Source organism: Dermacentor variabilis, chromosome 8 (genome assembly GCF_050947875.1).
Source record: "Dermacentor variabilis isolate Ectoservices chromosome 8, ASM5094787v1, whole genome shotgun sequence".
Taxonomy (NCBI): domain Eukaryota; kingdom Metazoa; phylum Arthropoda; class Arachnida; order Ixodida; family Ixodidae; genus Dermacentor; species Dermacentor variabilis.
This window is the reverse complement of record NC_134575.1, coordinates 2680813-2704532: the sequence shown is the minus strand read 5'-3', so window position 1 is coordinate 2704532 and position 23720 is coordinate 2680813. Positions and strand designations below refer to the sequence as shown.

The following is a 23720-nucleotide window of genomic DNA, read 5'->3' as shown; positions in this document are numbered from 1 at the left end:
GGGTACACGTGTACGCGTTTGTTGCTTAACACACGCGGTTATTCCGTGGTCGTCGCACGCGAAGGCACACTTGTCGCGCGAGAATTCCGCGTCCTTACGTGCACCAGGTACTCGCATTATTTCTCCGCGCACGTGAGCGCGGTCCTGCCTCGAGTCACTCGACCCATAGGGCACTTGTTTTTCGCAGACCGTGACAATCGCAGTCAATAAAAACATGGTCAGTGCATGTCGTGCGTCCACATAACGGCAGCTTTCTGTGCAGTTGTGTTGGCACTGGTAGAAAAATAGAAATGGGTTAAATGTTAGCAATCCTTGAAGCTGCGTGTTTCCGGCCACATGCGCGTTTGCATCTCAATTGAGCTATTTTAATTGTCTCACTGCGTGAACTTCCAAACCTTTAGAACGTATTCTTCGTCTCTTTTGTTGGGTCTTTCAACTTATTATTACAGCTATCTTTCATGTTTTTGTTGTTTCACATGTCTGAAACAGGGCTTCATTCAAAAAAGCCCTGGGAGCCTCCTTGGGCAGCCCACTGTTAGGGTGACCAGCATCACACTTCTAACCATACAACAAACATTTGCAGGACCACTTTTGTGCTGAAGACTTTGAGAAGCCTAGAGTGGATGGGCATTCCACAATCCTTTGCTCATTTATACATACGCATTTTGAGGTTGAAACCAACGGCCAGGTGATATTCACAACACATGCTTCAAATTTTGAGCTTGTAAGCCGAGCACATGGAATGAACTGAATTCAGCATACATATTATGTTTTTTTGTTGAAATGCTACGGTGCATACCCCAATAATGTTGTGCTTGATGCATAACAAGAAATACAAAACAACAGAACGCTCATTAGCTTTAGTTTCACTCTTACACTATGCATGTTACATAAACCGCTCTAAAAGCAGAAGAATTTTATACATCGCCCATGTAACTTAGAAAAAAAAGTGCTGCGTCACCAGCGGGCGTTCCTGCCTTTTCTTGGAGGACGACGACGAAGAAGAAGCGCTCGTCCCTAGTCAGAGATCGGGTCCGTGATTGCTAGCCAATTACGCAGTGCTAATTACCTCGTACTAAAGTTTTGCTTGCACCAATGTGTCCGTGAAGGCGAGCGGCATCGACCGATACCAGCTGACCCCAGAGGTGCTTTGCCACATTTCGTGACTGCTTCTACTGCCGCCGTGCGGAGGATTGCTAGGCTTAGGCGTGTTCCGCGGACACTCGGCCCAACAACACCGTCGCACCGACAGCGGCCTGCCGTACACCTCGGCGGCTGCCACTCGTCAGCTCCGAGATGGAGGCGCCCTCTGAAACAACAATGATCGTGGACAATCACATGTGCGTTCAAGTTCAGGGAACAGAGATATCACCCGAGGAATACCACAGCGACGCCGGATGGACGCTCGCGGGGGAACGCATGTCGAGGTTGCGCCAGCGGACCCCCGCCAGCGGCAAGCCCGACGGACCCGGCGGGTGTCAAACAAGCACGAGGTCAAAATTCTACAAGAACGTCAGAGCCTCGGCCATCAAGGCAGCACGCATGCCAGCCATGCCACTAGAAGAAACCAAGATAGTTGTCAGATCCAGAGGGGGACTGGACGTCGTCAAGACCGGCACCACCACCGTCGCTGCGGCCATACTCGCTGCGGCCAAGATCACGAGCGAGGAAAGCGCCGCGGACACCATCTGCCCCAACACACAACAGAACATCATGGTCCTAAGTACACCGAACGAAGACCACGCGGCAAGGTACGCTAAAATCCAGGAAATATCCATTCAAGGCAAACCCTACGAGGTCAGCGCATATCGCACGGCACCTCACGACACCGTGAAGGGCGTCATCAGAGGCATCCCCATCGACGCGAGCGCCGAAGAGCTAGATAGAAAGATCGTCAACGAGAGGAACCCGCTAGCAGTGGCCTCAAAAAGGATTGGAAGCACGACCACTGCGATTGTGGTGTTCCAGGGGCCCAAGGTACCGAACTTTGTCCGATACGGAGTCACCCTGATTCCGTGCCGCCTCTACAAGAAACAGATCGACGTCTGCCAGCAGTGCGGCCGAGTGGGACACCGCAAGGACGTTTTCCCGACCCCCACAATCAAGACGTGCCTGGCCTGCGGACTCGCGAACCCTACAGAAGACCATCGCTGTACCCCAAAATGTCAGTTGTGCGGAGGCGAACACCCGACCGGAGACCGAACGTGCAAGGCGAAATACAAGATCCCCTACGTAGTGCGCAAGCGACAATGGGAGCGCCGACAGGCCGAACGCCAGCTGCTGTCAGAGAGCGATTTCCCGCCACTGGACAAGCCGCCAGCTGCGCGAAAGTCAAGGACCCCATCGGAAAACCGCGCGCCCAAATCCAGAGACAGCAGTTGTTGCAAGAGAAGCCTCAGCAGGAAAACGTCACCGTCACGTGAGCGAGTGAGCTGGGTCGACGCAGCGAAAGGAAACAACATAAGGAACGTGCAGAAAATCACCGAAACCACGAAGAAAGAAGATATTAATAAGGTCCGGGAGGCAAATGAGCTCCTAAGACACGAAAACGCGGCGTTGCGAGCGACCATCAACAACCTCACGAAAGAGATCGCCGAGATTCGTCAGTTGCTGCTATGCAACAACGAGCCTCTACAGAGACCCACGCCAAGCACAAGCAAGACCGAGGAAACGACAACGAACGTCCAGGAGAAAGCCATAGAGGAACCGGCACCGAAGAAGCGAGCCATCGAGGCCACGCACACGCAAACAGAAAACGATCGCATCGACAGCCTCGAAGCGAAATTCGAAGCGACATTCAGCAAACTCGAACAGCTAATCACGACAAACATCGCAGCAGTGACAGCACTGAAACAAACAATGGAGACCTACCAAGCCGATAACACGAACAGATTCGCCTACATCGAAAGGACCCTACAGCCGATGGTAGGCCACCCGACGTTTGCGCCCCTCTTCGCGCATCATCCACCCAACCAGGGAGCCCCGTACACGGCAACGCAATCATGGCCGCCAACGCAACACCAGCAGCAGCAAGTGTAACCGCGTGGCAGTGGAACTGTCGCGGCTTCGGAAGGAAGAAGGCAGTCATCCAACAGCACATCGTACATGCCGCGCGCAAGCCAGACGTTATACTACTACAAGAGACACTAACCGACGCACCGTCCCTCCCCGGCTACAGAGTGCACAAGGGACCGCCTGACGGCAGAGGCTTGTGCACCCTGGTCAGGAAGGGACTCACGTTCGTCGAACATGAGCTGCAAAGCAATCTCAAGATCGAGCACACACTGACCGAAATCATCCCTGGCAAGAAGAGAAAAGGAAGCATATTTCTGCTCAACGTCTACAGCAAGCCATCTCAGAGAAAACAGAGATTCAAGACATTACTGCACAGAGCCAGCACCGCAGCGGGCCGTAACACCCTGATCGCGTGCGGAGACTTCAACGCGATGAACCCTGCCTGGGGCTACAACAAGTACACAGCAAAGGGCCGCGACCTGTACCAAGACGCCACGGAACTCGACTTCACCCTCATCAGGGACCCGACACATCCGACGAGAATTGGTAACTCCGTGTCCCGGGACACCACTCCGGACCTCACGTTCGTCAAGAACGACATCCGGGGCGCGATCACCTGGAGAAACACGGGGATCGACCTAGGCAGCGACCACACCATCGTGGAAATCGGCATACCGGAACACAACGACACCAGAGTCAAAACACACAGATGGATAGACTGGGATGCCTTTCGAGACGCCAGAAGCCAGAAGGGCGACGGTGACGACGAGATCGAAGACATCGACTCGTGGACGGCCGAAATCACCAAGAGCGTACGCGACGCGACCAAAGAGATTGAAACGGGCGCGGAGATCGACAAAGTAGACAGCCGGCTTGCGCATCTCATCGAGGCCAAACAGTCGATACTAAATCACTGGAAGAAACAACGGCTTAACCGCAGACTGAGAAAGAAGGTGGCGGAGCTGAACCGAGCGATCGAGGATCACTGCCGCGCTCTCTGCATGCAACAGTGGAACGAGATCTGCAAACGCGGCAGACGGGCAGATGCATAGCGGGAAGACGTGGAACCTACTGCGGCACCTGCTCGACGAAACGAACACCAAGTCGCACCAAAGGGACAGACTCGCCAAGCTCATACATCGGGCGGTCTCAGCACACGGCGTCGACGAAGTCACCAGGCGCATTAACGACAAATACCTGCCGACTACACCTACCGAACAACACGCGCCGTACAGCGGCCTGCCTAACGCGAACCTCGATCGTGACATCGACGTCGAGGAGGTACGCGCGGCCCTGCACGACCTCAACAGCCGGTCGGCAGCCGGCCCGGACCTCGTCACGAACAAGGCGCTCAAGAACCTCGATGACGGCTCGATTGAAAAGCTCGCAAAATACTACAACAAGTGCTGGAGAGCGGGAGCGCTGCCAAAGCTGTGGAAGACAGCCAAGACCATCCTGATCCCCAAGCCGGGGAAGCCGCCGGACACGGATAACCTCCGGCCCATCTCGCTCACGTCCTGCGTGGGCAAGGTGCTCGAGCACGTCCTGCTCAACAGGTGGCAAGACTACCTGGAACGAGAAGGGCTGTACCCGGCCACTTTGATCGGCTTCAGACAGCATCTCAGCACGCAGGACACGATGCTGCAGCTCAAACACCAAATCATCGATGATGGCGGCAGCGCCCGCGACAACAAAGCCATCCTAGGGCTCGACCTGCAGAGCGCCTTCGATAAGGTGAAACACTCGGCGTTTCTGTCCCAAGTCTCCAAGCTCAACATGGGGGAAAGATCCTACAACTACATCAAGGACTTCCTCACGGACAGGACCGTCGAGCTACGAGCAGGCGACCTACAGACGCAAGAGAAGAAGCTCGGGAGCACCGGAACACCACAGGGATCGGTCATTTCGCCAATGCTGTTCAACCTGGTAATGATCGGAGTGGTCGAAAAGCTCGGGTGCATCGAAGACGTCAGGCACACCATCTACGCGGACGATATCACGATATGGGTGACCGGTGGCAGCGACGCCCACATCGAGGGGGCGCTGCAAGCCGCCGTCGACGCAATAGAAGACCAGCTGGAAGGCACCGGACTGAGATGTTCGCCGAGCAAATCGGAGCTTCTCATACTCCCACCTACCAAATACAGCAGAGGCTAGACTAGACAACGCGAAAACGAAAAAATCAGAATCGTGACCAAATCCGGCAACGTAATCCCCGAGGTCGGCAAAATTAGGATCCTAGGCATGGTCATCGAAAAGCACGGAAGGAACGGCGAAACCATCACCCGTCTCAAGGCAAAAACAGCCAACGCGATTCGACTCCTCAAACGAGTCACTTCCCGAAAGGCTGGCATGAGAGAGGAGAGCCTAATTAGGCTCGTCCAATCTTTCATCATCGGCCACGTCGCGTACGTTGCAGCCTACCACAGATGGCTGCAACACGAACGAAACAAAATCAACGTGCTCATCAGAAGAGCGTACAAGACAGCGCTGGGCCTGTTCGAGTCCACAAGCACGACCCGCTTGTTACAACTCGAGCTACACAATACGCTCGAAGAAATAGCCGAAGCGCAACGGACCTCTCAACTGGAGCGGCTGTCCATGACCAAAGCCGGGAGGAAGATACTGGACGATCTGGGAATAAGACGCTCGAACGAGGTGGAGATGAAGCTCCCCGTCCCCGAAGAGGTCCGACGCCAGACCAGAATCGACCCCATACCGAAGAACATGAATCCCGAGTTCAACAAGGGAAGAAGAGCGGCGAGGGCCAAGGCTCTCATCGACCAGCATGCCAACGACGAACACGCGCGGTACGTGGACGCGGCCGAATACCAACGGAACGCCTTCGTAGCGGTCGTCATAGAGGCGTCAACCGGCGCCACGAGGACGGCAGCGAGCGTGAGAAGCACCGAAGCGGAGCAAGCGGAGGAGGTAGCCATCGCCCTGGCCATCACCGACGCAGACTGCCACACGGTGCTGAGTGACTCAAGACAGGCGGTGCGAAACTTCGCCAAAGGGCAAATCTGCAGGGAGGCTGAGCGCGTACTGCGAGCGGTAAAACTAGACGAACGAAAAGTACGACTCAAGTGGTTCCCGGCGCACGCGGGCGACGCGTCGGAACGCAATGAGAACCATAACGAGACGGCACACGCCGCGGCGCGAGCGCTAACCAACCGCGCCCCGGCGACAGACCGTCCGACGTGGTTCGGAACCAAGGACCGCATGACGGATTACAATGAAATCACGAAGGCCTACCGCTTGGCTCGCAGGACTCTTCCACCCCCGCACCCGAGACTGAGTCGAGCGGAGACGGTAGTACTGAAACAGCTCCAGACCGGATCGCTACCGAGCCCGAAACTGTTGAATCGCATGTACCCCGAGACATATCCGACAGATATGTGCAGAGTCTGCCGGAGGGAGACCGCAGACTACACGCACATCTTGTGGGACTGCATTAAATATCCAGAAGACGCTAACTCAAGAACACTCCCACCGCGGCTCGAGGCAGCCGCGAAGAGCTACGACCGAGACGATCAGCTCTGGGCCGTCCAGCAGGTCCTCGAGGCGCTCGAAAGGCACGGACCCAGCGAGCCGGCAACGGCGAGCGGAGACCCGCGCCGAGTAACGGCACCTTCGAGGATGACGTAGGCCATCGTCGGGGCGCGCGAGCGCCCAACTGCAGGCATAAATAAAGTTTCTCCAATCCAATCCAATCCAATGCCTTTTCTTTTACAGAGGCAGCAAATCTTGGCAGTCTAAGCAAACAGTCATAAATAAGTTGAGAAGAGTAGCCGCTCATCAACGCACTAGACAGCCGCATTCATAAATCGCAATGTAGTAAACTCTCGCTCATTATCAGCGTACAGAAGTATATATACGTCGCTGTAGTGACGCAAATGGCTCATATTGGCCTTCCACAGGATTTAGTGCGCAAAATGGTCATCGAAGTTGGTTTTTACACCTGCTGTGCACAGATCGTCTTACGATCACGACCAAACACCGGTGCGCACACGGCAGTCGCAGTGTATCGTGCGTATACGCCGGACGAAGTCGCCCGGAAGAGTAGAGAACGCGCGGTATCCGATTACAAACTAAATTAAATGTATCCGATTTAGCTTGTGAAATTATACAATGAACGTACGTACAAGTGACATTGTCAGGTGTTAGTTTCGTCCTGCTTGGAAACATTCAATAGAAGCCGGCAGTGGCCCACGATGGTCATGCCCAAAAGCACAAGCTTGCCTCATTGCGGCTCGAAGTGACGAAATGTTTCCTTCGTAGCTCGCTCCGCGAAAGGAAAAAAAAACGTGTGCATAAGCTCCCGATAGCAGCGCTAAGCTGCTGCCCACAATCGTAGCACAGTTCCAGCAGTAAACACGAACGGCGTGCAAAACAACCACCGGCTGCATTACTTCGCACAAAATAACATTTTCTTTTCGCTCTTAGCAACCATTATCTCCGGGCACAAAGTATTTGTACTTCAGTAAACACTCAACCTGATGTGTCACCGAATATCAAGCTCTTCCAACACGGCGGCCTTCCCACGACGTAGTCGGCTTGGAAGGTATATGGCGGTGGCCGCTTAGTGCTGCTAGTCAAATACCGACCTTTGCGGTACTCTGAAATTTTTTCCAGTGACTCTAGTTGCTACCGGAGTGCAACACCGCCTCTGCCCATCCCTCCCATCCACGCACGGCCTTTAGCGTGAGGGAAGACGGCGCGCTTCCTCCCTAGAGCGCGCCAGATTGAGCCGCGATCATTGCCTCCGCTCGCGTGCTTTCACTGGCAAGTACGGCGCTCGGCGACGGTATTATCCCCCTTGGACTTTATGCGGAACATGACGGCGACGCCGACGACAGAAACGCGCCTGGAGTGTCAATATAATTGGTATCAGAATAAAAGTAGGGAGACGACAAAGCGCGGAGGGATTCAGAAAATTTGGCGATTTGAATTCCTCGCGTTTTTTTAAAAGATGGGTAGGTCGTTAGGTAACATAATAGACAGCTTTAGTTACACGTAAACAAAGACTTCACGCACGCAAAGTGAAAGCTCTACGTACCATACGCGCACTGCACTTGAAACGCTTTTAGCTACACGCACGCGACGCACGCTAAAAGCGACCATGTATCGCCATCTATCGCCAAGTATAAACACTGCTGCAGCCATTGACATCCAAGATAAATCAAAGACAAGCCAGTCGAGCTTGATTGGCGCGCAAAACACGTAAATGTGTGCTCTTGTGCCGATCGGAGCTTCGCAATGCCTAGAAGTGCTATACCGCATGTTGTCCTCGAAGGGGCTGCACTCCCTTAAGTCTCGTAACAGATCCAAGTCGTTTTTAGAAAAACGAAGGCGCGGAGCTACCTTGTCGGCGTGTTTGGCTGCCATCTTGGAATGATGCTCTCGCTTGTTCTAGATCTCGCGAGACCGCCGCGCGGAGCTTTCTACGTGCGCAAGGAACGCACGCAAACTTTTGAGTCTCACGTACGTACGTGAGACTCACGCAAGCCCTTTGCGTTCTGCGCAGGCGCGCTGCTCACACGTAAGAGCTCTACGTACGCAAAGCCTTTGCGTACGTGAAACTATAACTGTCTAATAACAAGAGCATCCAATAACAAGAACCAACCGCCCCGCTCCAAAGCTGATTCTCATAAAATCCATCCATCTATCCGCGGCAGCGGTGGCGCCGTCCGAGCGGGGGAAAGAAAAAATCCTCTCCCAAGCACTCCATACAGGTGGTTAACCAGCAAAGCTGAAACGAGCGGCACCGGTGTCTATCACTGTGTTAACCCCGACGGTTCATGAAAGGACGGCTTGATATGTTACCGGATCCTCGGTACACCGCTGCTGCTTGCGTTAGGCAGCATGAGTATGTTCTTGCGCCTGAGCCGCAGTATCGGCACGGCGTAGACAAGCTGGTTCCCTGTTCTGCTCGCGGCGTTGCTCATAGAAAGCTGCCTGCTTCTCAGGAGTATGTTTGACGCGTGGCCTACCCATTTCGGGGCCGGAAAGAAACTGCTGCGCGTACGCTCAGCTGCGACGGAGAGCAACGACGTCACTACTGGCGCAGTTAATCCAATACCAGCTAGATGGCACAAGGCATTTTCACTCCTATTAATGACGTCATGTTACCTGGTCCGACTGCCGTATAACATAATGGGATGCTTCTGAGTAGGCAACAGTGATTTGACGTCACCGCTTTCATCCCGCCAGCCCTGTCGATGGAAATTTCGGGCCAAGTAGCGTGGCGTCATGGATCGGAGTAAACAGCCGTTGTGCTATCTAGGTAGTGCTGGCTAATCGCGTGCCTCTCTTCCTCTCTTCTTTTTTTTTTTGTGCACATGAGGTTGCGCCGGAGGACTTTTCGGCATACAGGCGTCCGACAGACGGTTGGACGGTTGGACGGACGAATCGGCTAGCCATATACAGCTTCGCTGTAAAGAAAAACAGAAAGCTCGCCTACGCGCATAGCGTTCGGCGCAAGCGTTTCCCGGTAAAGATTACGGTTAATACATTACGGTTGATACAGAAGTAGCATACATCACAAACACAACTTCGAGCGATATAAATCTACTTGCTATACCCCGATCAAATTGGCATACAGGAAAGCAAATTCTTAGAACTGCTTACTCGGAGCTCTATACAGTCGCATTGAAAAGATACAAGAATACCTTTGCAGAACGGAATAATTTAAACACTCCTTCTTTCCTCTTACCGTAAGTCAATCGGATGAGCTACCCACAAACACAGGTGATTGCGCAACCGTTCAATCATTTGTGTCAAAACTGGCAAAATCATCTTAATTATCGTCACTGGAAGTTTTCTTTCTTTTATTTTGGTGTTCTGATAACACATGCGTGCGCAGTGTTCGACGGATTCCCCAGCCAAAGCATCTTGAGCATCCACCGAGTTATCGGTGAAATGTGTACATGCAACCATATTTATTATTTGTTTTTAATGGTCACTGCTATGCCTCTCACGCACATGCGCCATGTGTGTGTTCTTTTTTTTGCGTTCACGTTTTGGCAGTAGAATCACGGCTATGCCAGCTGGTGTACCACCCAGGCAGAGAGTAATTGCGTCACGAGCGCCAGTTTCTCCGCTGGTGCCTGGTAGGCCATGCTTCTGAGAAAAAAAACACAAAGAAATGAAGCTCGCTGTGATGGCAACGGTTTCGCTGACGCGCGAGGGGTAGACTCAATCCCACTTGTCTCTGCTATGCGCACGACGAGCGTGCGATTTCCTTGGGAGAAACAAGAGGAAACGAACACGACTTTTGTTTGCTGGTGCAGTCTGTTTTGTTCTGACAGCTGTCACTTTTAGCCTTTTTCTTGTTTTAATGACAGTTGTTATTTGGGTGTGGGATCGTTCACGCATTAGTCAAGTGTCAGCAGCGCAACCATTCTTCTTAAATCGGTACTCCGTTCTGTTCAAGACACGAAAGCCATCATGTCATAGCGTGCGGCTATTGCATTTCGGCAGGACATTAATAGGCAGGGAAATGGACTTTAGTTCGCATTTTTATTAGCACATTTTACGCAGCAAGAGGCACAGTACTCAAAACAATATTATAGTGCTCAAAATCTTGTATGCACGGTAAGAACACCACCTCTGTATGCGGATCAGTACATCACAATGATTCTTGCAATTTCTCAATAGCAAGCCATTTTATTTTGCTTTGCATGTGATAATCCTACAAAAGAAATCGTTTGCCGCAACAGTAATTTATTACTTATGCAAAAACTTACCGATGATTACGATGCTCCTCATGCGAAATTTGAGCTCAGCTGTATACGTGTTTTCATTTCGCGATATACTGGCTGACGCGGACCGTCTGTCTTGTGCGGCACATTACAAACGGAGTGAAGTGTGGCGAGGCCGCCTCGCTAATAGTGACGCGTAGGCGCGTGGGCTCGCTTCACAGCAGCCGCCGCAGGCATACCTCCGCTCATGCAGCGCTTTCTTTCCACACAGACATCGCGCGCAACTATGGTGCCATCTCGTAGCCATCGTCGCCGCAGCCCGTCTTGCGCGGCACTACGGTTTTCTTCGCACGCTTTCGCCATACCTTCTTCCTCCGCTTTCCTCCTCGCGCTCTCTTCACTATTGCCGTTCATTCGCTCGGTTACGAGGACGCCTAGGGACGACGCCGACGCTCGCCGCAGGAACTCAACAGCTGCACTCTAAAAAATTCACCGACGATTACGATACTATCTAATGCGAAATTTCAGCGCAGCTCTACACGTGTTTTTAATTCGCGACATATTGGCTGGCGCGGACAATCTATCTCGTGTGACACGATGCAAACAGAACGCAGTGTGGCGCGACTGCTTCGCTAATCTGGATATCGCGAGAGCCAGAGCGTGGTCGACGCGTGGTCTCGATTCACAGCAGCCGCCGCAGACAGACCTCCCAGACCGAGCGTGTCGCCACTGTACGCATTTCTTATGATGTTTTCGCCAAACCCTCCTTCGCTTTCCGCCTATTGGTTGCAGCTGCACCCTCCACTCCGCTTTCCGTCGCGCGTCTTTCATCACCCGCTGCACTCCGCGTTCGCTTTCATTTTTCGCTGCGCTCGCTCACTCGGTTACGCCGAAGCACAACGCCGACGCTCGTCGCAGGAACGGGCGCCTAACAGCAGCGCTCTCTCAAATTATCAGTAAGCTAGACGGGTTGAAAGGCCGCAGACAGCCCATTTCGCATGCCCTGACACAGACGAAATAGAGGTTAAGGGGAGGTGGAGTTGTCCATGCTGTGGTCTGGAAAAAAATGGAGGTAATAAGTTATATGCTTGCGCACTACACAATTTCTGGAACAAAGTTCGGCAATATTTCTGCGAGACAGTTCTTTGGATTCATGTCAACTCATTATATTTTGTTGAGGGATTTATGCTATAGGTATGGCACAGAAATTCAAGAAGCCTAATTATTATTTTAGCTGCTACTATATTACGGAGCAAGAAACATTCAGGAGTGGAAACTCCGCTGTTTGCGGCGACCAGAAAAAGTCACAAGCCCGCGGAGCCGTTATCGTGCTGGCGGCGCCTGGCGGCCTGGAAAGAAATTACCGCCGTTGAGAGCGCGCAGGAGCCGCCTGTCCGGGCACTGCATTTTTTTTTTCGCTGCGGCTTCTCCGACGCGCCGCATGGCGCCGCCACTGTATACGGTCCCGTCGGCGCATACAACAATTGTGACCTTATCTGGTCGCCCGCGCTCGCTCGCGCTGACGGGAGTTTCCCTTCCTAAATGTCTTACTCCGTGTACTATATTAAGCAACAGGTTTGGATGCTGCTTGTTTAACAATTGTGTGAAAGTACTGATCTAAGTGAAATTATCTTGATCCATGAATTTCTTATTCATTTGTAAATAAGATATGACGGATTGTTTCACAGAACACTGAACCCTCCCTGCCTCCCTCGTTCTGCCTAATGCCTCTTACTGGAAGACTAACTTGGAAGGTTTTAAGCCACTGCCTATGAGTATTTCCTGCCATCTAAGAACTTGTATTGCACAGGGGGAAAAACATTTGCTGGGAGTGCGTGGCTCGCTAAAGGTTCGACGTAACGCCCGCGCGCGCGCACGCTACGCCACGTCGGCGAAAACGACCCCTCTATAGACCAGAACACGATAGCCTCGCACCCAGGCTAACCGAACGCATACTCTCGCACCCGGGTTGCCCGGTCGACCGGCGCCATTTTGTACTGGGCTGCCAAAGTGTGTTCAGGCCCCGCACATTCTCAAGTTCAACAAATGGCCACCGAGGGCGAAAAAATCGACCGCGCGCTGCTGCTAACAAAACCAACATAGTAGAATCACTTCGGGATGCTTACGTTAGTTTGAAGATTTTTCGCTAGAGGCGCCGTAATTAGCGCAATTTTATCTTACAAACTTTCTTTTACAATTACCGAAGCATTATTATTACATAAAGGAATTATCATTGCTAATTAGATATTGTACTCTTTGTAAGTAAGTTTATTGTTTCTTCGTCATTATAAACGCAATAGCGTTCAGCATCATCGATCTTTCACGTGACCTCTGGCCTGGATTTAAAATTTTTACCGGTATTTTCGAGTGCATAGCGGCACGGATTCATTCGTTCGTGCACTCAGACTGGTTGCTTCTTTTTTGCTAAAACTAGTTTATTGCGCTTCGATGTCTCGCGTTATTTAACCTGGGGTGAAATGAAGTGTTTGCAAGCGGACACGTAAGCCCAAAAGTTGGGTATCGGTCGTGAGCCATTCGGAACACGTCTGCATCGGAACGGGAGCTGGATTCTGGTGCGGCTGACAACGGCAATAACGGTGAGTCGTTTAACACCGCTGCTTGCATCGTTATATAATATTCGTCTCATCAGCTTACAGGCGGAGACAAGTTAACGAACTAAATCCTGCACAACATATGGCAGTCGGGATCCTCCGTTGCTGTTTCCTAAATAAACCGTTACTTGCGAGGCTGTCGTTATACACACACCATCGGGAAAGAAAGAGCGATATCGGAACGCGCGTCTCATTTTTCATCTTATTGTAGCCGTGGCCATAGGTGACTGGGTGGTAGCCTTAACAATATACATATAAAACTTTTTTTCGAGTCCGCCGGCAACTACTTTCGTCCACAAAACCGAATAATCCTTTGGTAAAATGATGTGAAAGTACAGAATTTAATGTATTAAACAGTTGCAAGCGTGATAATTTACTCATATTTCGTATTTGTTGGTTCCAAGTGTCCTTGCTGTTCAGTTTGGTTTGTCGTAGGGCACTTATTTTTGCAGTAGTGAAGCAGTGCATCACGTTCGTGCATAAAAATAATGCATCAGTTCTAATAGCTTCATGACTTTCATGAATTTGCTTGTGGAACCAGCAGTGTGATCTCTTCCAGTGTATAAATGAACGCACAAATGTTCTCATTTGTGATCTTAATAATACTTAAGCGGTTTACATGCATTGTATAGTTAGGCAGATATAAATTTATGGACAATAGCAATATTTATTTAACGTGCTGCTTAAGCATCCTAGAACAGACAGGGTACATTTGCATGTGTTGTGTAGTCGTAAACCATTACAATATATATGTCACACCTTTTTGCATTTCATATTGCAAAATTGTGTTTTTTCAATTTCTGATTCAGTGAAAATTTCTGTTCCAAACATGCAGTAATGAAGATGGCACCAGTATAAAGCAACACACTCCACACACTAAACAGAAGCTGCTGCCTGCTACAACAAGGCCATTGTGAGGGCATTGGCTGCTACTACAAGGTAAACATGTGGTTCAGAAATAAATATGCCTGATATATGCTGTATTGGCTAGCTAGTCTTGAGGCACATGTCATTTGTTTGCAGCAGAAATGAATGTTTGTTCATGTTTATGGTTCAGTATAATTGGCTCGAACATAAAAGAAAACACACATGAGTTTGGCTAATCTGTGCTGTATCTCATGTGTCACCGTTCTGCCACAACAGAGTCCATGCCAAGCATATCTTGGTCATCACAGGAGCTCCTATCCACACCAACAGAAAGGGACTGGAGCCGAATTTGCAAGGCTTTTACAGCACGAACAAAGAAGCGCATGCAGAAGAATTTGCATGAGATATCAAGTCTGCAGAGCACTGTGCCAAGACTGAAAAGACCTTCACCCACCGTTCCACCAGCATGGACAAATTGGCTGAGTCGTCCAGGTAACTCAAAAAGGACTTTACAGAAATTCTTCGTCTTTAGATGCACCTGAAACTTCTGATCAAGCACGGACGTCGCTGGCCAAAAGAGTTCCGTCAGTTTGCCCTTAATCAGCTTCCTGGCCATGTCAATTCCATTTGTGCCAAGTGTAATTTTCTTCTAGAAATGCAAGCTTTTTCATTGCCCATTCTCGTTAGAGATCATTCATCCTCATCCAAACCTAAAGGTCAACCGATTCTTCGCTGATACCTTATACCAGTCACTGTCTAGTAGCATAACATATCTGTAGCAGTGCCTTTTAGTGTATGTTGTCATGCACAATTCCTCTCCTGAAATAGCTGATGCAACATCGACATGTGTCTTGCATTAACCTACGCACCGTTTGCTATGCACCATTTTACTTTTCGTGATGTTTTTGGCCTTCAATGCTTCCAGAGCAGAGTGGCTTCTCTCTTGAATGCAAGCTTTCTCATTTTCCATATTCCTAGTCTCGTTGATGATTGTTCTTCTTCCTCGATAGCCTGGGTCTTTGCGCAAGCTACACTGAATGATTCATTGTAGAATCTGGTTTTTCTGCCCCACTTGTTTGTGGTCGCCGTGTTACCTTTCTCGGATGTGGGGGCCTGGTCAGTTGCATTGGTAAGCAGTCTCTCGAGGTAAGCATTTGCTCCTGCGGTCCGCACAGCGACATAGACTCCCAGTATACACGCACCGTAACTGGTGCTCCCGTTCGTTCTTTTCTGCTGCAGCCATGGGCAAATTGTGCCTGCGGCCTTTCTCGGTCTCAATTAAGCATGAACGGAGACCAGCATACGTGCTTACATGGTCCGACGTGTTTGAAGTTGATAGCCACATGGGTGGAAAGGCCCGCAAGGATGGCTGCCGAAGGTGATGCTCACGAAAGCGACTTATTCATATTGAGACAAAGTAGGACACCAAATGTGAGCCACACATTAGCGGCCCTCGACAGAAAAGAAACGTGCAGATTGGAAAGGAGTTACCGCTAAAATGCCGGATATTCCATTTCGCTGTGTTGGTTGCGGCAGCAGATGCCTGTGTCACCTGATTGCTTCGCAATGGAAGGTGCTCATCTTCAACGGCAACTGTCGGTTCAAACAGGTGCGACGCTCTGTCCAATCTGTTAGTACTGCTGGTTGCCGTGCGTTACCAGACCACCATATGCGATGAAGGCAAGCATTATGCCTGTAAGTAGGCGGCTGGATGTATCCTAAGAGACCCGTGTATGTGAATGCTGACTGTTGGCATATGGTTCGTAGCCAATGTATAATGTATTCTCTGAACCTCATGCATTGATTGACTGCTGTTTAATATCGCTGTTATCTTACTTGGTTACGGTCGCCGTGTTATGTTTTTCGAATATGGCGGCCAGGTAAGTTGCATTGGGAAGCAGTCTGTCGAAGTAAGCATTTGCTCCTCCAGTCCACACAGCGACAGTGGCTCCCAATTTACACACACCGTGATTCGTGCTCCCCGTTCAGCCTTTCCTGCTGCAGCCATGGACAAATTGTGCCTGTGGCCTTTCCCGGCTGCGATTAAGCACGAATGGAGACCAGCACACGTGCTTACATGGTCCGACGTGTGTGAAGTTGGGTGGAAAGGCCCGCAAAAGTGGCTGATGAAGGGGATGCCCGCGAAAGCGACTTGTCCATATTGAGACAATGTGGGACACCAAGTGCGAGCCACACATTAGCGGCCCCCGAAACAAAAGTAACGTGCAGGTTGGAAAGGAGTCAACACTAAAATGCCTGGTGGTCCTTGTCGCTGTGTAGGCTGCAGCAGCAGATGCCTGCGTCACCCGATTGCTTCGCAATGCAAGTTGTTCATCTTTAATGGCGAATGTCGCTGCAAACAGGTGGGACACACTGTCCAATCTGTTTCTGCTGCTGGTTGTCGCTCGTTACCAGACCACCACATGCGACGAATGCAAGCATTATGCCTGTAAGTAGGCAGCTGAATGTATCCTAAGAGACCCGTGTATGTGAATGCTCACTGTTGCAAATGGTTTGTAGCCAATGTATAATGTATTGTCTGAACACTATGTTGTGAATGATTGCCGTTTATTTTTGCTCTTATCTCACTTGATTACGGTCGCCGTGTTATGCTTCTCTGATGTGGCGGCCTGATCAGTTGCATCGGAAAGCAGTCTCTCGAAGCAAGCATTTGCTCCTTCAGTCTGCACAGCGACACAGACTCGTAATTTACACACCGTGATTCGTGCCCCCCGTTCACCCTTTCCTGCTGCAGCCATGGTAAAATTGCGCATGTGGCCTTTCTCGGCTGCGATTAAGCACGAACGGAGACCGGCATACGTGCTTACATGGTCCGACGTGTATGAAGTTGGGTGGAATGGCCCGCAAAAGTGGCTGATGAAGGTGATGCCCGCGAAAGCGACTTGTCCATATTGAGACAATGTGGGACACCAAGTGCGAGCCACACATTAGCGGCCCCCGAAAGAAAAGTAACGTGCAGGTTGGAAAGGAGTTAACGCTAAAATGCCGGGTAGTCCATGTCGCTGTGTTGGCTGCGGCAGCAGATGCCTGGTTCACCCGATTGCTTCGCAATGCAAGTTGCTCATCTTTAACGGCGACTGCCGCTGCAAACAGGCGGGACACCCTGTCCAATCTGCTTGCGCCGCTGGTTGTCGCTCGTTACTAGATCGCCATCTGCGACGACGACGGCAAGCCGTTTACGAGCTCGCGTCAAAGATTCCAGCGTATCTCGAGATACAAACTTTATTTCTGCTATTGTACGAGAATGTACACTGCTTGTCTTCTGCCAATAAAGTCGCACGTTCTGTTCACTCACTTGTGGCTTGTTTGTATGGGTGTCAGTAGAGGCTCTTTGGTCTCCTGGCAATTAGAACGCACCGGCTACGCGGCAGCCGAGGCATCGAGGCATGCCGCATAGCCGGCGGGGCGAGTACCGCGCGTATGAGCGGATACAAGCGTACGCGACCGGCGAAAAGCGGCCATATTGGATAACGCTCTAAAAAAATATGCGCATTTCCGCTTCCTGTTTTAGCAGCGCTATCTGGCGTCCACCTAGGTAAGTTCCATGCGCTGCCGCTGCTTATTTTCGGACCACTGCGGAAGGTACAGTTTCCCATGGTGTGTTCGCCGGCGACCGGTAGACATGGCAAGCGTTAGCTCTAGGACTCCAAAGTGCGGAAATGTGCCCGTTCACGCGGATCGAAAGTACAAGAAGTCATCTGGGCATCATTGCGTTGTGTTTGGATGCCAAAACAACCAGCGCAAAAGGAGCAGGTTGCGTAGCGCTGTTTGCGAAGAGCACAACACACGTAGGGAATCGTGCCGGTGCGGTGTTTTCAGCCTGCACCGATTTCCATCCGCAACGAAGAATGCCAAGCTGCGCCACCGGTGGAAAGCTGCAGTGAATAGGAAGAACTGCCAACCCAGTGAAAATACACGAGTGAGTATTCGATCTGTGTATATTTTGGTGCCACGTTCAACTTTGCGCCCTACGAACGTAATATGTGCAACACGTAGGTTTGCTCCGAGCACTTTCTGAACAACAAGCCTACAGAGAAGAATCCCGTGCCGGTGATTCGCCTTGGCTATTACAAAAAGGCAAGCCTTTTCGTGTTTTCAGTAATGCAGAGCCCTCGACAGTTAAGCGGAACAGTTGAGTTTGCGGTTAGCGATACTTGCAGCTGGTTCACGGCATGACCATTAAGCGTGAACGACAAGTTGTAGAATGTTGCCCTGCTGGTGAGCGTTATTGCTATGAAAGTAAACCGAAATCTGCTCGTCACGTACCACGCGTCCACAAAAACGTCAACGACGACTGCTCGTCGCCGAAGGTGTTCTTGCAGCGCGCCTGTCTTTACGAGCTGGTGCTGTAGGTGTCATTCGTAACGAATTCATTTGAGCCTCCTGAGCTCTAAACTGCGTGCGGGCTGTTATGCGGGGCAAAGCGCAAGATTTTTCCGTTCTTATAGCGAGGAAAATAAGGTGGTTAATTATTGTTGTATTTTGTAACAAAATTTTGCTCGTCCTCGCCAGTTTTTTTTACTGCTTTATTTTTTTTTTCTAAGGGAGCGCCAACAATCCGATATGGCCTCGCACAAGTGAAACAGGTCTGATACCAGGTAGCTGCAGTTGGTGGGGCTAATTTCTTGGAATGCAGGTGCGGTTGTTGTCTTGTACCAAAGGGGTCCCTGATGATGCAGCTTTAAGTAGGTATGGTAATTTTATGTGCCCTGTCATGGTTTGTGCAACAACTGTACAACACCTGCAGCTGTCATGCTCACCCTGTTATAGGGGCTTTGACTGCACACGTAGTTTAACATTATAACTACTGTAGTTCCTCATTTTCCAATGAGTGCAGGTTTAGCATAATATATGCTGCTTGTTCGAGTGCTGTAGGCTTGTGTTCTGAATGTTGTACGATAAATTGCACGATACAATTGGCCTGGTGTATTTTCTATTTCATTCTGAGAGGACTTTATATCTTCGCAACAGTGATGGCATGGGAAAGAACTACAGCCCTTCTTACTATAACCAGAGTCCTATTTTTCTTCTGGTCACGAAACTGCCGCCTCAGTTTCATATAGAGCCAGCGCCCGCCGCTAGAGGCGCAACCGTGCATGAGAGGGCATGCGAACGCCGCTACCGCTGTGGTTGTGTGTGGGGCAGCCTCGGTATTCTAGCTTTCTCAACTTCCTCAACCGTCACTTTAGTTTCACGCAACTATTTTTAACATCGAATATGCTTAAATTACTGCCTGAGCGCGCCTTCTGCCATGATATGAGCGCCCGGGACGAAAAAAAAAAAAAAAAAAAGCCGCTCATAACATGGAGCTTGCGGCGGTCTCAGACAAAAAAAAAATCTGGGATTTTAAGAGCCAGAACCGCGATACAATTATGAGGCACGCCGTAGTGGGGGACTCGGGATTAATTTTGACCACCTGGGATCCTTTAAAATGCACCTGAATTTAAATAAACGTAAATAAATGTCTGAATGAGATTTAGGTAGGATTAATGCAAGACAAACTTCGCTACTAAATGTCTTTATATGCACCTAAAGGTCTGCAATGCGATGCCATTTCTGAATGAGATTTAGGTAAGAATATTGCAAGACAAACTTCGCTACTAAATGTTTTTAAAATGCACCTAAATTTAAATAAACGGGTGTTTTGCATTTCGCCCCCGTCGAAATGCGTCCGCTGTACACGGCCGAGCGGTCGATTTCTTCATTGCCGTTCGCCTCAACACTTCGGCGGGCTCCGCTTTTTAATATTTGCCTGAAATTAAACACCGCGCATTCGTAACAAAGCGCCGGTGGTCCCACTTATCACCAGTTGCAAACATATGGGCTGTTGCACCCCCGCTTACCCGTAAGTAAGCGCAAACTCTCCGTTGCGCATAGCGCCAGATTGTTCGCCGAGCACAGCTGTTCACTTTCTGTTAAACTGTGGCAGAGAAGGACTCTGTCTGTGGGCAGTATCTTATAAGGAGATCAAAAGAATGAAATTGTTATTGCAAAGGGCTGCTACCGTAGAATACTTAATGACAAAGAAAATGGAATTGAGCTGCTCCGTGCGCTTAAGATTTCTCGATAAAGCGATGCCATTTCTGAATAGGTATGATTAATGCAAGACAAACTTCGCTACTAAATGTCTTCGGTGCGGCTTTTAGCGACGGATTAAGGCGAACATGAAGTGTTAGGACCTGCACAGTTGAAACTAGCTGTATTGTAATTAGGCAATTGCCTTAGCAAGCAGTCGTTTAGAAGCGTCAGTAATCCCAGCACTTATTCACGCTGCTCGTGGTTCCGACGCGGAAACGATGAGACTAGGTATTTTGGTTCTTAATGCGCAACTATTTACAATATGTAAGAAACGTTATAATTCGATTAAGAAAAAAAATAGAACGTGTTGGTGCGAAAACAACATACACACACGATCATTTATTTATCGTGTAAAATAATCGGAGCGAAATACAGACAGCACAGAGGCGTCCGGTCACGAATGGTCCACCATTCACAATGCAAGAAGTTTGGTAAAAGCATGACACTGATTTAATAAGCATAAAGAAATAACATCAAACGTGAGAGATATGCATTGGGGGGCAGGAAACAAACACCAGCAAACGAATGGCAATAAATACAGAATGCGTAATCGGTTGTTTCTATAAACAAGAAAGTGTAAAGCATAACCATTTCATAACGCATGGCACAACAACTCTCAAACGAACACAAGTAGCCACATCACAAATACAGCAATTTTATTTTTAAATGGCTTCTTAGAGATACCACCATTCTACTTCTTCAGCTGTTACTTGCAACACGTGTTCGGCATCGTTGTCCCACTCCGCCACTTCAACTAAACAGCCCAGCACTCGAAAAATAGCGCAGCACATGCACAGAACGAACCCGATCACTCAGCTCGCCTCGCACTGTGCACGCGTTTCGGTACGCAAACGGTGCCCTCTGTTAGGGTGCCTCGCGGGCGCACATCGAGGCACCCTACCCTCTGTGGCACAGTGGCGCCGCGTCGCGGCACCTTTGGGCAGCATATGAACCTCTCCCATAGCGTGACGGCGGAGTTTCGTGACCAGAAAAAAGATGGAAGGACTCTGCTATAACATATATATTGTTTTCAATGTGCAGGTGGTGAAGGGCAGGCGTCTGCTAATCAGGCAGGCTATAAGCCCAGTCAAACGACCTCGCCAGTTGGTTGCCAAACGAGGCCAACCCAGTAGTGACCATGACAAACAAGACCAAACTGAAAGTGCAGAGGACAATGTGCTGCGTGCTTTAATAATATATGGCACCAACACAGTGCTGTATATTCCTTCACAGGTTACGTGCCAAAAATGCGGAGATATTACAGCTCACACGTGTTCTAGCATATAGCGCGCGGTTAGTACAAACGTAATAGCGTACTTGCCCGATGTATTCGCTTCTGCAGCCTGCACAGCACTCAGTGTGGCCATTGCGGACTTGCATGAGATCTTGAAGTTTGATGGGATCAAGACAGCGAAAATGACAAGTTAGAAAGAACGCGAAACACGCCTTCCGCCCAGCCAAAAAGCCCAAGTTTCGCTTTAGCGCCGGGTCGCATCTCCCGGCGTGGCAGCCCAGACCTGCTACTTCGCGGCGCTTAGGATAGATGGCTCGACCAGCGCTCATCAATATGGCGGCGCGCTTTGAATTCACGGTGTTCTGGTGTATAGTCGGGCGCACCGGCGTAGCGAACGTAACCGGCCTGCTTCCCAGGTGCCCCGACGGGCCCGGCGCTGATATGGCTCCTGAGCCATTCGCCCGTCGGAGTCGGCGGAACTCTCGCACCACAATGCACTGCGCGCGAAGAAAAAGGCGCCAACACAACTCCGCAGACGGCTTTTGCGGGCGGCGCGCGACTTGCGAACGTTCTGCGCATGCTCCGAAGATAGCAGCCGACGGCGCGCGCGTTGAAGTATAGAGGGGATAGCATCTCGGCTGGCGCAGCGCAACCGACGTAGCGTGACTGATCGCGAACGACGCTCGCCCGCGGGCCGATAACGTCGGACTATAAACGTGCCTTAAGCGACGATGTAAGCACGTTCGTACGCATTCCGCCACCTCCAGCGAGCGATCCACAACTTTAACGGAGACACAGCCGCACTGGCTATCTCCCTCAGAGAGAAATATCTCTCCACACACCAGGATGCCCGAGGTCACGCGTACTCATATGCAGGCTCTGAGAACGCTGAGCTGGATCGACCGTTCCAGCTTCATGACCTCAAAGCGGCACTTGCCAAAATGAAACGAGGAACAGCTCCGGGCAGGGATAAGGTAACGGTAAAGCTTCTAGCCAACCTCCCCGACCCAGCCTATGAGCAGCTCCTCACTTACTTTAATGCAATCTGGCAAGGTGACACCCCTCTTCCCATTGACTGGAAAACGGCGTTGGTCACCTTCATCCCTAAACCAGGAAAAGCCATAAACACAGACAATCTCCGGCCCATCTCCCTCACCTCTTGTGTGGGAAAGCTGATGGAGTCTATGGTACGGGATAGATTGTCCACCCATCTAGAGACCCAACACATCTTTGCAGACACCATGTACGGCTTCCGCCCACACAGGTCCGCGCAGGATGTCTTACTACAACTTCATACGGAGATTCTCGAGCCAGTCGAACACCCTAGTGACGGTAAGGTCGTCCTTGCGCTAGACCTAAAGGGTGCCTTCGATAACGTCACGCACGAAATCATCCTAACCCACTTATCCCAGGTAGACTGTGGATTTAACACCTTCAACTACATTAAACAATTCCTCACAGACCGCCAAACCTTTATCCAGATACAAGACACGGAACATGGCCCGTACCAGCTCGGTACGCGAGGTACCCCGCAGGGAGCGGTACTCTCACCACTCCTTTTCAATCTGGCCATGATGAAGCTCCCTGCCCTACTGGGTGAGGTCCCAGGCGTGCAGCATGCTCTGTACGCCGATGACATCACATTGTGGGCTACTCACGGATCGGTTGGAGCAATCGAGGCCAACCTGCAGCATGCGGCGGCTATTGTGGACGAATATGCCCGCCGATGCGGCCTGGAATGCTCCCCGACCAAATCGCAATTTGTGCACTTACGACCCAACCCGAAGTGCACCACTAAACTCAACCTATCCCTATGTACAGGCCCCATCCCGGAACGCGACGAGATCCGAGTTTTGGGCCTTTGCATACATAGGAACCGCAAAATTGATACCACTCTTCAAAAGCTCCGTAAGGTGGGGGACCAAGTGGGTCGTATGATCCGCAGGGTGTCCAATAAAAAGGGGGGCTTGCGATGCAAAGACGCTTTGCGGCTAGCGAACGCATTCGTAACCAGCCGAATACTCTACTCGGCGCCCTATCTCCACCTACGCAAATGCGATGAAAACGCCCTTGAGGTGATTTTACGCAAAATCTATAAGAGAGCCCTCGATCTTCCCATAACTACGTCCAACAAACGTCTCCTCGAATTGGGGATGACGAATAGTTTTGGGGAACTACGCGAGGCTCATC

General features: G+C 50.6%; 2 protein-coding genes across 2 annotated transcripts in view; one reads left to right on the top strand and one right to left on the bottom strand.

Annotated features, from left to right (window-relative positions):
* The window catches only part of LOC142589524 (uncharacterized), a 179697-nt gene that overhangs the window by 45994 nt on the left and 109983 nt on the right, over window positions 1-23720 (bottom strand). The gene's annotated exons all lie outside the window — the stretch shown is intronic.
* LOC142590731 (uncharacterized) lies at window positions 1155-3039 on the top strand. Its single transcript, XM_075703162.1, has one exon. The coding sequence runs from the start codon at window positions 1297-1299 to the stop codon at window positions 3037-3039; it is 1743 nt and encodes a 580-aa protein (XP_075559277.1). The 5' UTR covers window positions 1155-1296.